The sequence below is a fragment of the Cupressus sempervirens genome, chromosome 6 (genome assembly GCF_028749045.1).
Source record: "Cupressus sempervirens isolate cs-2001-9-10 chromosome 6, ASM2874904v1, whole genome shotgun sequence".
Classification (NCBI taxonomy): Eukaryota; Viridiplantae; Streptophyta; class Pinopsida; order Cupressales; family Cupressaceae; genus Cupressus; species Cupressus sempervirens.
Window position 1 is genome coordinate 448,769,492 of NC_143123.1, and position 13,443 is coordinate 448,782,934.

A 13,443-nucleotide genomic window follows, 5' to 3' on the forward strand; every position below is an offset into this window, starting at 1 on the left:
AATTAAATATGCTAAATAATATACTTCACTTCCATAAAACCCTGTAAGTACAAACTTCATTACAAAATTCATGGTTGTCATTAATGGGACAACCTAATTTAAAACAGCCTAAAAATCTCAACAACAGAAATATGTTAAAAAGACCCTCTGTACAAAACCCAGCCCAACTCCTTGATACATCCCAAGAACTCCTCGGCGAATCACAATATTGGGCAAGCTAATCCAAATCTTTGACAGTCTCGTCTTATTCAGTCTCCCATTCTTCAGCCCATTAAACGAAAATTTAATAGAAAACAAAATCTCTCGAAAAGTGACCCTTCTAAGTACAGATATTTCCATGAATTTGCAGAAGGTTGCTTATAAGATATGGCGAGAAGACAAAAATGGCAACTATGACCAACCGGTGCCCACGTTTCTCAAAAAGCACCTCAGCTAGGAACATGAAGCCACTCACCTTACAAACACTTTTAGTTCCATCTATTACGCAGTCAATATTTCTCACGATATTCATGGCCATAAAGTGGAATTTAAATTCATATCAAGTTAGCAATGGGTGTTCGTTAAAAACAACTTGCAACATGACACTCCAGTTTACATCCTTACTGTTTGATCTCTCAAATTGTATAAGTGCAGGCATCCTACAAATCTCAATACCCAGTAGTAATTGTTGCATAATAAATATATATTAAGAACTAACCAGATTTACCAACAATACTAATTTTCTTTCTTAAATCTCTACGATTAAAAATATTTCAGTGCAAACATAAGTAATTTACGAAGGAAAATTCCTCCTTTAGTAATTATGAATTTCAAAGTTTACATATCAAAGTTCGAGTTAGGACAATCCATTACCTAAAATGTCCAATTAATCTCTTAGCTACAATCTCGCAATTCAATAAATTTCTCCCAGCATATTTTCTAGTCTACTTGTAAACTACATTGTATCCCGGAGTCGATAAGGATAAAAGATTGCGCTCTGAATAACTCAAATTCAATGAACTCAATGTTTGAAATATACGCCCGCAAGCAATATGATTAGAACATTAAACATCAATGTCCAATAATGAATTTTATTTGATCTTTGTCCACTTATACAAAAGGCGATGGGCAACTCACACCCATAAGGGAAGCAGGATATTTCAAGTAATTTAGCATGTAACCATGACCATCGTCATTATAAATATGGCTCTCAGGAAATTTTCTTTCCTTTCTTTTACAATGAAAACAGCTCCCGCTCCTGACCCTATTTCTCTCATGTCTAACCTCAAAAAGTGACATAACTAAAAGGAAGTTATTTTAATACCTCGGAGATGATTCTCAAAGATGTAAAAGAAAATGACTTGACTCCTTGTCTACAACGAGGAGAATTATTTCTATGCTGAACAGTAACACTAAGCAAGTTCCTAAAAATGGTGTATCAAATCCAGGAGTTGTTCTGTAAGCCAGAGGTCAACAAACTTGTCAAAAAGTTCAATTCCCCAAAATTTTGCATTCCTAGCCACAAAATGATTCTTGGTTGTATGTGAGACAACAAAACTTGTCTAGAATATTAAATATAATAGTTTTTGACAAATCTCAGCAAGTACTACCTACCTAAGAACCAAATTGAAAAAATTAAAACTATCCAGCAACTTCCAGGAATTCCTCCAGCTCTTGTGTGTGAGCTTATTGCAAGCACATAACCTTCTCAGGCAAAGACTAAGTTGCTGATAAAGAATATAAACTCCTGATCAATTTCACTAACTGGCAGTGCAGCTTCATTGGGTAAGCCTGAAATACTTGAGCACACTTATATAAGAAACCAGTATTATGCAGTTGCAATCGTACTGATGCCAATTTTATTCCATGCAGCTACAGCTGAAAAGCTTCACATCCCAGCTAATAAATGACATTTCAGCTACCGTCTTCAATAAGTAACCTTTTGCAGGCCTCGTAACACATGAAAGAAATACCTGCAGCAGGAACCAGTTTCATGCAGCTCGGGCCTAAACCCTTATATAGACCACCTACACCTTCTTTTTCTAGTATACTAGATAACGCATGGAACAGATTATCATAAACCTGTCTTCCACTAAGGGCTCCTACTTGCATTTGTTTTCTGGCAACTTCCAGAGGGAATGTAGCACTACTGGCAATAGCCCCTGCTGCAGAACCAATAAAAAGAGTTGCTAGGTTTCCTATTTGCTGCTTCTTAGCAACCTTCCTATATAATTTTCGTAGTGTTTCATAGGCAAAATAGTTTGCTGCGGCATATGGCACCACTCCTATCACACTTGGTGTAAGACCCCTATATAGTTCAGCGGGACCTTCCTCCCGAATGATTTTCACAAATGCATCTAGAAGATTATCATATACACCTCTCTGCAATCCAAAATAAAGAAAATTACTATAAAGAGAAGAAAATCATATTTTCATTTCCAAAGTGCAAAACAAACTCACAATAATTACCATTAATAACTAGTTGTTGAAACCCTCAAGCCATATTTAGTATGTGCCAAAAATAACAGTTATGGGAGAATTATGTTGCTAATCAGAAAATACCTGTATAGTCATTCGAGTCTTCAAAAGCTCAAGAGGATATGTGCATACTGTAGAGCACACTCCTGCAGTTGCACCAGCAATAGGGGAGATAGCAAAAGGAATACGTGGGGGCTCCCCTGGTTTGGGGGTCAGGAATTTCTTCACTGTATCATATGCAAAAAGCTGTAAAACCAACAAAGCATCTTTAGATATCTCTGACAGTGAGATATAGCGATAATATTTAGCAAAATTTAAACACTGAAAATAAAAGTATGGCCTTCTAGAACGGACACTCCATGATTATAATTTATGTCCTTTAAGCTAAAGAATGAAATCATCTTTGGTAAACAAAATGTAATGCACGTTCTTCCCTTCAGTATACTTTCTATAATAGAAAGCAATAAGCTCAAGCAGAAGGAAACTACTTGTAAAATATAATTTATGTGAAAATAAGTTCATTTGGTGCAGTGCATCAACAGACATTATATCCAATTGTAAAAAATGCGAAGCAACATCATAGGATAAAAAATAAAGGTAAATTTTGTGTCTCACTCCCAAGTTCCAACAATACAAAACTGGCATATAAGAACTCCTTTCTGCAAAGATTCCAAAAGATATTATTTTTTCCATTAACCTTATATATTGTTCAACAAGTTGTATAGGCTTAACCCTCTATAATTTTAGTTATTTATATATGACCTCCATTATGAAGTAAATATATTTTCAACACTAATTCGGAAGGACCAAGGCATACAACTTGCAAAGCACACAAAATTGCAGACATGCAGAATCAGCAAGTAGAGACCATAAACATAACTTCTTTTCAATCGCAAGTGGATAGAATGTTTTTATGGAGTAAGTTTAAAATAGCAAATTACCTTAGAAGTGCAACAATTGAAAAAAAAAATCTAAGAAGCAAAACATAAGATTTTTCAAGATGACAATTATGAAAAGATATTAGTTTAAAATAGCAAATTACCTTAGAAGTGCAACAATTGAAAAAAAAAATCTAAGAAGCAAAACATAAGATTTTTCAAGATGACAATTATGAAAAGATATTAATTTTCTCCTGCAATGTTAATGTTTTCCTGTTAAAACCTGCTCTCCGTACCCTCATAAGTTGGATTTCACTCAAACTGAGATCCAAGGGCTTAAATTGAATTGCTTCACATCACATCAGAAGAAGAAAAATACACCATGGTAAATGTTGTAAAGCATTGCAGAAGGGCACCCTGCTCCCCAATTATTCAGGAGCTTGTAGACATTATCAGAATTATGTATATCTTTGTATGCTACTTCCATTTAGAATGATTGAGCTGTATATTTGCTTTATATATAATCTAGGATGCTGGATTTATAATCAAAGCAAACAGATTTCCACAACCCATGAATATTGAATTAATTTCTGGGGAAGATTGTGTGAGTTTTTTCATCAACGTTTCGGATCATACTGTATGATCCATCATCAGGATGCCACTGAGTCACTGAGAGCAAAAAATGATGGATCATACAGTATGATCCGAAACGTTGATGAAAAAACTCTCACACAATCTTCCCCAGAAATTAATTCAATATGGATTTATAATGTTAGCTGGCTTTGTTTATGCTGCCAACCCTGATTCGCATGGGACATTAATGAACATTGAGTATGAAGGGGTAATTGAACATGTTCTCTACATTAGTATATGAGATTTTTTCAGTCTACTAGATTGGAAAAACCAGAAGAAAACTGTATATGATATCCTAAGTACAAAATTCGTTGATTTTAACATTTAAAAGATAGAGAATTCTTTATTTAATTGTTCAACCCCATTTTGGCCCTTTTGAGGCAATTTTTGGTAATTTCTATGGAAGAAAAATGATTTTTATCGAAAATTGCTTTTATATTGGTTTGAAATTTAAGGTTTAAAAAAAAAATTGTTTTCTTCTGACTTACCGGGTTCACACCCTGTATCCTCAAACAGGGTTCGGAATTGCGAAATGGTTCGTGCTAAGTCCGGGCAGGGTACCTGTCCAGCCCTGTGGGTCCATGAACCCATGGACCCACAGGGCTGGACATGTATCCTACCTGGACCTAGCAAGAACCCAGGCAGACTGAGCAGGGACACAAATGGTCAATGGACCCCCGGTCACCCAAAGGGCTGGGTACAGACCCTGCCCAGACCCAGCACAAACCCAAGCGGACCAAGCAGGGACCTGTGAGGACCCATGGCATCCAGCTCAAAAGGTTGGTCCAAAAACATTAAAAAAGCATTTTCTATTATTATTTTTTGTTCTAAGCTTAAAGCTGCCCATTATGAAGCCTCAAAAAACACTCTTTTTTCCAGATTTGCACTCTCATTTTGCTCTCCATTTTGCCATTGAGCAATGGTCAAGCATCATAGATTCATACTATGAAATAATTTAGTTTTGCAATTATGTATATTTCTCTTATTTTTTGCACATTTATATACACACACAAACGAACCCATATAGACCATTATGGAAAAGAAAAATCACAAACCCACGTACCAAGTTCTCATACCCAAACCCAAACTAGAGACTTAGGTTTTCTGTGGCAGTTTTTCTTGATTTGCAGTGTTTCTTGATTTTTTTTTTGGACCCTAACCCATTATTTTGCTTCTTTTCGTTTACTGATTTATTGCAAAGAAAGATTTTTGCTTCTAGGTATGATATGTATACATCAACCCTGCAGATCATATTCCATTATGTCTTATTTGTTACCACATTCCTATGGAAAACTGCCTTAAACATCAACGATCTGTTTCAAACAGAATAATAGTTTGACATTCTTAACAGAAATTCAATAAACACATAAAGGGAACACATTACTAGGAAGCTCCGGAAATATTTAGACTTTCTAATTTGCATAAATCATGAAACATCTCCATAATTCCTCCAGGATAATACCACCATCCTAATTTACTTCTCCAGGATACTATCACAATCTCTATTCGCTCTGAAATTAGCTAAAGTAAAGAAGACTAATGGTCTTCAACCATCTGCAGGATTTCTGTTTCAATATTGTGTGACCCTTGATCACTATTACAGCCTGGGATTTTGGTTAAAAATAACTCCTCAGAAGAGCTTTGAATTAACGAATCCTGAAAACCAAAAGAGAATAAACAATACATACAATCAGACTCTGCAAAAGATTACTCGGAAAATTTCCTAATAACCACTAAAAATCACCCAAAAAATAAAAGAAAAGACAAGATTAATTACACCAATGCCCAAGAACTCGATACATCAACAAGCCCAAGAGGACCTGCAAAATCAGAACACAAAGAAAGAACATAGAAATGGCAAACTAGAATCCATTGGAGATATTGTTTTAAGGGGGAAGTTAATCCAGTAAATTTCCTTTGGGACAAAACCAGATGAAATTCCTCCAGCATGAAGCAAGGCTGCAAAAGAAAGATTCAGAAGCTACTATTTGCTAATTAATTCAAAAACAAATTGGTTTTGTTAAGAACTTGTCAAATTTTTGTGGACAAATACAAAACCTTGAGGAAAAAAAAACTAAGAGAAATACTGATTCATCTTAATGAGATTCACTCACATTTCTAGAACACTAGAATTTCAAAACCAAATGGTTCTCTAAAAAATTTCCCAAAATGAGTGGACAGAACTGCAACTGAATGGCATACATCAACCAGGCAGAAAACCTTTTCGAAAACTTCCTCCATTTTGTTCCCATGGAATTATATCATGTTAGTTCAGGGAATATATATGGGTATGAAAATTGGTTCCATTAAAATGGCAAATTACAGACATTGAAAATACTCCTAGAGGTAGCAAAAAACTAGGAAACCTAACTAATTCTAACCCCACTATTGCCCAAAATAATGTAAGAATGATATGGTCCATTTATGAAAACATCCTAATTAAAATGAACATATTAAAATAAGGAAACAAAAACCTTAAAATGCCTGATTAACAGAGGAGTTATCAGTATAACAGCAATTCGGTTATCTAACTTGGAGAAAATTAATAGACAAGAAAATCAATATATTAAAAAGGAACAAACAGATACATTAAACACTACAACTTAATAGTGGCAAAATGATGAACCAAAATCTAAGTTACTAGTACATGTGTGAGCAATTGTACAAATACGGGAACCCAGTACTGCAAATCTTTTTTTCTGCTAAGTAATTAAAAATTAATAAAGAGTGATACTCAAAAATGTGAATATTAATGATATTCATAATTTGCAAACGTGAAAGTACTCAAGTTTCAAAATGTCATTACACAATGAAAATTCAATATTACAATAAAAATTTAAGTGTCTTTGTATTCTTACTCATCATAAGGCAGAACATCAAGGAAAGTACACTTGCTATCCACAATTAACAAAAGCACGTTCACTTGGGTTAGCTATATTAGGATATTCGTGGGCTCTCTTATCCTTTCCAATTGACCTCATTTATTAGCTCACTATACCATATCAGATTTCCAATAGTCATCTATATAGGTATTCTAAAAAAATGACAATTCTGATGTCCAGCCATTATTCCGAAAAATGGCTTTTGATCCACTATTAATTTATTATGTTCCCAAACAAAGGATAGCTCAGATAACAAGGCTTGGTGTAACTTTTGTAATTTGTTATGTACATAAACACAGATGGCTCTAAGATAGAGGTGAGCTGATAAACAAAGGTAAAGATTTATCTTATAATTGGAAAAATTTAATAGAGAAACCTAGGCTTAATAGCTATGTTCCCCCCAAGTTTCCGAGACAGGGACGGTGGGGACGACAAACTTTTTTGGCAATTTTACGGACAGGTGAGGGACAGCAAATGTGGATGGCTATATATAAAGAAATTTTAAAATATACACTGAGATTTGCAAATTTACATGTCATTCATATGAAACTAAGCACAAAGCATGTCATTTAAACATTATAGAACCTTAACATACTCCATTTGAATGCCATTTAGGAAATAATAACCGATCTCAGTACTTAATTGTCAATATGCATATCAATATGTAAACAAAAATATTTAAATAAATATACTTAAATATAAGTTTAGCAGTGAACAATATCATAAAAATCTGGAAATCTAAATATGCCCAAAGGCTAGAGGACTGCCATAAAGTTTCATCATCATGTTCAAGTTCAATAAAAAAAACAAAATATAGAAAAATGGAGCAAACTGCTGCTCAAGCTCTTGGGAGCAAAAAAAAACCTCTACTTGCAAAATGAAAACTCCAGCCAACTGCAACACACTCCAACTTCACAAACAAAACCAAACAAATGACAAAACAACCACAATGTGGTCTTTTTTGACCTTTTGACCTTTTAGAGCATTTGGAGGGGCAGAGCACACTAGATGACCAAATAGGGACAAACAAAATAACGTTTTTTGTTTTGAAACTTTTTTTTTAAGCTTCACAAAAAACAGCATAAAGTTTCATCATCATCAAACTAAGCACAAAGCATGTCATTTAAACATTATAGAACCTTAACATACTCCATTTGAATGCCATCTAGGAAATAATAACCGATCTCAGTACTTAATTGTCAATATGCATATCAATATGTGAACAAAAATATTCAAATAAAAATACTTAAATATAAGTTTAGCAGTGAACAATATCATAAAAATCTAGAAATCTAAATATGCCCAAAGGCTAGAGGAGTGCCATAAAGTTTCATCATCGTGTTCAAGTTCAACACAGAAAACAAAATATAAAAAAATGAAGCAAACTGCTGCTCAAGCTCTTAGAAGCAAAAAAAAACCTCTTCTTGCAAAATGAAACCCCAGCCAGCTGCAACACACTCCAACTTCACAAACAAAACCAAACAAATGACAAAACAACCACAATGTGGTCTTTTTTGACCTTTTAGAGCATTTGGAGGGGCAGAGCACACTGGATGACCAAATAGGGACAAACAAAATAACATTTTTTCTTTTGAACTTTTTTTTTAAGCTTCACAAATTTCATCATCACGTTCAAGTTCAACACAGAAAACAAAATATAAAAAAATGAAGCAAACTGCTGCTCAAGCTCTTGGAAGCAAAAAAAAAACTCTTCTTGCAAAATGAAAACCCCAGCCAGCTGCAACACACTCCAACTTCACAAGCAAAACCAAAGAAATGACAAAACAACCACAATGTGGTCTTTTTTGACCTTTTAGAGCATTTGGAGGGGCAGAGCACACTGGATGACCAAATAGGGACAAACAAAATAATGTTTTTTGTTTTGAACTTTTTTTTTTAAACTTCACAAAAAAGGGAACGGCTGGCCGCCCCCAGTACAGTTAGGGGACTTTTGGACGTCCCCTTTGCGTACCGGGAACAGCCAGCTGTCCCCTTTTTTTCTCCTAGAAGTCCCCAAGTACCGGGGATGTCCCTTACATTTTTTTGCCTAATTGGAGACGGCGGGGGGACATCCCCGTCTCGGAAACCTTGGCCTTTCGGGCAGGGACGCGTCCCCGGAGTACATAGCTTTATAGAGTCTTCAAACTAAACTTTGCAAGATTGCTAACAAAAATTATACGGGTCCTTCTGGGTACACCCAGGCACTACCCCTGGGCATAACCAGGCCTGAACCCACAGCAGACCATTCCGAAGACCAGGGCCATATGGTTACCAAAGTCAAAAAAAAAAAGAACCAAAAAACATAGGGCAAAAACTTGGAAGATCCAATGCCCCAATTTAACCCCATGATTACTGGAAGATTGTGATATAATGGTATTAGTGTGCATCATTAATGGAAAGTTGAAATTTGCACACTTCAAGGCAAAATATGTGGAGGACTTGATACAGGTCCATTTGTAAGTGTCCAGTTTAACTTCCTCCCCAACCTCCAGTAAAGCAAAACATAATATCATCCCAATACCACAATCAGGCAGTGTACAACCTCCCGCCACCCTGGAAAGCAACTATACCTAATGTATTGAGACATTGAGTACATAACTAATTTCTAAGCTTATAGCATAGTTTGAACCCACTCTCTGGCAAGGTAGCCCATGGTCTCACCTAGACACTGCAATCAGGAACCATACAGGATCACCCCAGCACTGCACTGCAATAAAGCTCCATAAACCATCAGAATCAATTGTGAAATGGTAAAGAGAAGAATTGTTAAAGTTTAAAGATAATGACTAGGTGAAACATTGAGTACATAACTAATTTCTAAGCTTATAGCATAGTTTGAACCCACTCTCTGGCAAGGCAGCCCATGATCTCACCTAGAGACTGCTATCAGGAACCATACAGTCTCATCCCAGCACTGCACTGCAATAAAGTTCCATAAACCATCAGAACCAATTGTGAAATGGTAAAGAGGTGAATTGTTGAAGTCTAAAGATAATGACTAGATTCAAATTTCCAGCCTGCAGGATGACCCATACATAGAGCATTGAGTATTAGTTACTTTCATAACTCTCCTACCCAGGCCTATCAAAAATCTCCAGTAAAGTGGGCAACAGTCAAGCAACAAATCCACTATAAGTGGTCCATAATCTTATTCCTGCTCGATCCACATTGAGTTATAGTAAGGTGGCCTGCAGTCACCTTGCCAATGTCAACAAGATTTAAGCTTTCCGACTGAAAGGCAGCCAAAATGTGGAGCGCTGAAAATGAAATACATTCTCGTGCAGATCAGTCTTCACTTGATACAATGAAATGCCTACAGTCTAAAGAGCACACCACAAACTGCCAAAGACACAAATTTCACTAACCCTAACCTCCAATCTTAGCATTGATTGCGCAAGGGTAAAGTGGTGTTTTGTTAAAGAGAGTGGCAAAGGCAAATACCCACACTATAATATGACTGATATATGGAATATTTCAAATAAGGTACATCCCTAAGTCTGGTCCAGATTCAACCCGATTATCTAGTAAGTTAGCCAACAGTCTTGTCCAGCACTACAAGTAGCTCCTTCAAAGACTCATTCCTAATTAAACCTCCACGTCACTGTGAGAAGGTGGAACACAGTTTCAGTACCAGTGGTGGAACTGGAAACGGATGTATTCTCTAATAAAAGTAATTAGATTGGAATTTCCATACTAGAAAGCAGTACATATGTGAAAATTTAAAAATGAGATATATTTGTAGGTGTTCAAACCAACCAACCAGAAATAAATCCTGCAGGCTTGCCTTCAAGCTGCAAATAGATGGCTACCTAGTCAATCCCACAATGCAAACTAACACCACAGCATAGTGACTTACACACTCATACCAACACTGCAGATCCACACAATAGTAAGGCAACATACAGCCTTGGTGCTGGTGTTGTAATGATAAAGGGGTATATTGTTAGACTAACAAAACTTAAATTTCTCCAATGCAAGGCAAGTCAAAACAAGTCATTAACTGATATGCACATTATTAAAAATTAAATGAATTCGTAAGTGTAGCTTTCTGCAAACTTCCGCTCCACAACAATTAAAGCATCCAGTCTACTCCTGCTCCAGACCTCCACCGCACCACAACAAAGTGTCTTACAGGTCTCATTGTCAGTGACATAATGGTAAAGGAGTCCGTTTAACTAGTGGCACAAAATTAGAACCTTGCTTTGCAATTTCTTGCCAAACTTGTTTTCCATAGATTCAAACTCGCACACTGCAAGGCAAGTGATGTGTAGAGAATTAAATATGGAGTAAGGCTCCAACCAAGTTCAACCCCACCCTAGAGTATGGCAGCCCGATCCAGGACAGGCATTGCAGTTATACAGCCAAATAACCCAGAGACACAACAAGGTTCAGTCTTAATGCCTGTGGTGCGATGGTAAAGGAGTGAATTGTTCATAAACGTAACTGGGTTCAAATTCACACACAGCAAGGCCAAAGCTAAAAGTATTCAAGATGACGCACGCTTGTAAGAGTCAAACGCGGTATCAACCTAACTCTCTAATATCACAGCTAGGAAGCCTAAAATCTCCGTAACAAAATATTAAACACATAACCAAACATTAGTTATAGTCGTTTCTATACAACTCTTATTTCTGCAATGTCTCAGGTTATTTGATTGATTTTTGAGGTTTATATGTATCGATTTTTGGGTGGTTCAGATGTGTAGTTTCAAGTCGATCTGCATGAATGCATAGTTCAAAGAACCCATCTCTTATAAGCATCAATAGTCCATTTGGAATTCATCGCATATACAATATGCATTTCTTAAGGCTCGCCCATCCAGGATTACTCTGGTTCAACAGTAATTAACCATGGAATTATCGCCATAATCAGGCCCACTTAGCTTGTGACATTTATGAAACCTTCAGCAATTGTTGAACCTTATCACGCCTATCGATAACTCATTCATTTTACACAAGTTAAGTCTATCAGATTTCCACAATCCACATTGATGCATATATTCTTTGTGGGATAGATTGTGTGAAAAAATAATTTATTTTTTATCACCAACGTTTCCGATTTACACAAGTTGCCAGAAAGAAAGAAAGAAAATTTACAAGCTACCTCCCACGCATTCAAAAAGGTAATAACAAAACAATTATAGTCCCATATAAAGAGATAAAACTGATACTTACCTCAATAGCTTTGCTAGGAGCGACTCGTATCACATTGACGCCGTTCCCTCTAAACAAACCCTGCCAGCCCTCATGCTCCATAATGTGCTGAAACACCTCGATCATGGAATTCCCGCTGCTACCCACCATCAAATGCGTCCTAATTGTCTCCAACGGTGCAACAGCCGTCCTCGAAACAGTCCCAGCAATGGCCCCGCTCAGCAGCCGCTTCAGCGCAGCATTCCCAACCCGCAACTTTAAACCCCATTTCCCTTTCTTCGCCACTCCCACCTCCTTCTTCTTCTCATGACCAGACTCATCCTCCAGACCTACAATCTCAGACTGAGGAATCATGGTCTTAAACCCAAATTCAGAGGCTGACGCCGTGAGATAGCGGCTGCCCAAGGCCACATCCGTCGGTGCCGCCTCAGGCGCTGCCTTCGCCATCGGCGGAGCCGCCGAGACCATCCTTCGAATCTGCTTGTCATCAGGCGGACTCGAAGGAGGAACCCCCACGCTAACTTGCCCTACACATGCAAATAACCCCACGGGCAGAACCCTCTGTTTCGTGTTCCATTGCAGGCTAATGACCGCATTTCGTTTCCCGGCACTGGTTCGAATCTCTGCGCTACCACAATTAATGTGCATGCCCTTGCTGCAGATTCCACTCGCGCCCCTCTCACACGGATTGTTCATATTACTCCCTTCCTCTTTTTCGCCCGCCGAAGCTCATAAACAAGCTTCGAAGAGGCAGACTAGTCTACACCATAGGTGCTCCAGGAATCGAACCTGGGCGGAATAGTTCCTAATTCTCCGGATCCTTCTTCCGTCAATAGACGTCCTCCTGTTGCAGGCTGAACGAATGAACGGACGCGAGAAGATAGATATGTTTTCTGCCTCTTCCTCCCTCGAAATTTGGTGGCTCTTGGCGACAAAAAAAATCATTATTCGCTTCTGTTTTTATGGAGACCTCGATGCAGAACTCCACGTCATCGTCCAGGTGTCTGGGACTTCAATGACAGATCATCTGTTTCACCACGTCAGCAGATGTTTTTCAATATTGCGGTCAAAAAAAGAGCATAGTTTGGAAAGCACGCTGAAATTAGGTGAAAATGGCATTGGGCGGGCGGGCGGGCGGGCACTCGGAGAGAATTTCAAAGCCAACTTTTTGTTCTCGTATATTTTAAGAATATTTTGGCTTCGTTCACGAGTTTAAGTATATTTTAATGTTTTCTTTTCTTTTACCCTAATTTAATATGGTACACATGGGATGCATAACATGATGATGCCCGAAGCCTGACGTCGTTGCTTATGTTAAACAATTAATTATAAAATTTGCTTATGTAAAACAATTAATTATAAAATTATTTAATCTACCATATTGCTTTATTTTCGCCTATATTTTTACTTTTTTTTAAATATTTTCACCTAATTTATTAT

At 37.1% G+C, this 13,443-nt stretch overlaps 1 protein-coding gene across 1 annotated transcript; it reads right to left on the minus strand.

Annotated features, from left to right (window-relative positions):
- Positions 1-1,032: 1,032 nt before the first annotated feature.
- Positions 1,033-12,936, minus strand: LOC149553003 (adenine nucleotide transporter BT1, chloroplastic/mitochondrial-like). Its single transcript, XM_089788521.1, has 3 exons — positions 12,025-12,936; positions 2,542-2,703; positions 1,033-2,361 (listed from the first exon to the last, which is right to left on the minus strand). Exons 1-3 carry the CDS (start codon positions 12,697-12,699, stop codon positions 1,894-1,896), a joined length of 1,305 nt encoding a protein of 434 aa, XP_089644647.1. The 5' UTR covers positions 12,700-12,936; the 3' UTR covers positions 1,033-1,893.
- Positions 12,937-13,443: the final 507 nt, after the last annotated feature.

Coding starts and splice junctions, on each gene's coding strand:
- LOC149553003 (XM_089788521.1), bottom strand. CDS start 12,699: ATGAACAATCCGTGTGAGAGGGGCGCGAGTGGAATCTGCAGCAAGGGC. Junction 2,704..12,024: donor CTCCTAGCAAAGCTATTGAG/GTAAGTATCAGT, acceptor TTGGTTTTACAG/CTTTTTGCATATGATACAGT. Junction 2,362..2,541: donor AGACTCGAATGACTATACAG/GTATTTTCTGAT, acceptor TTTGGATTGCAG/AGAGGTGTATATGATAATCT.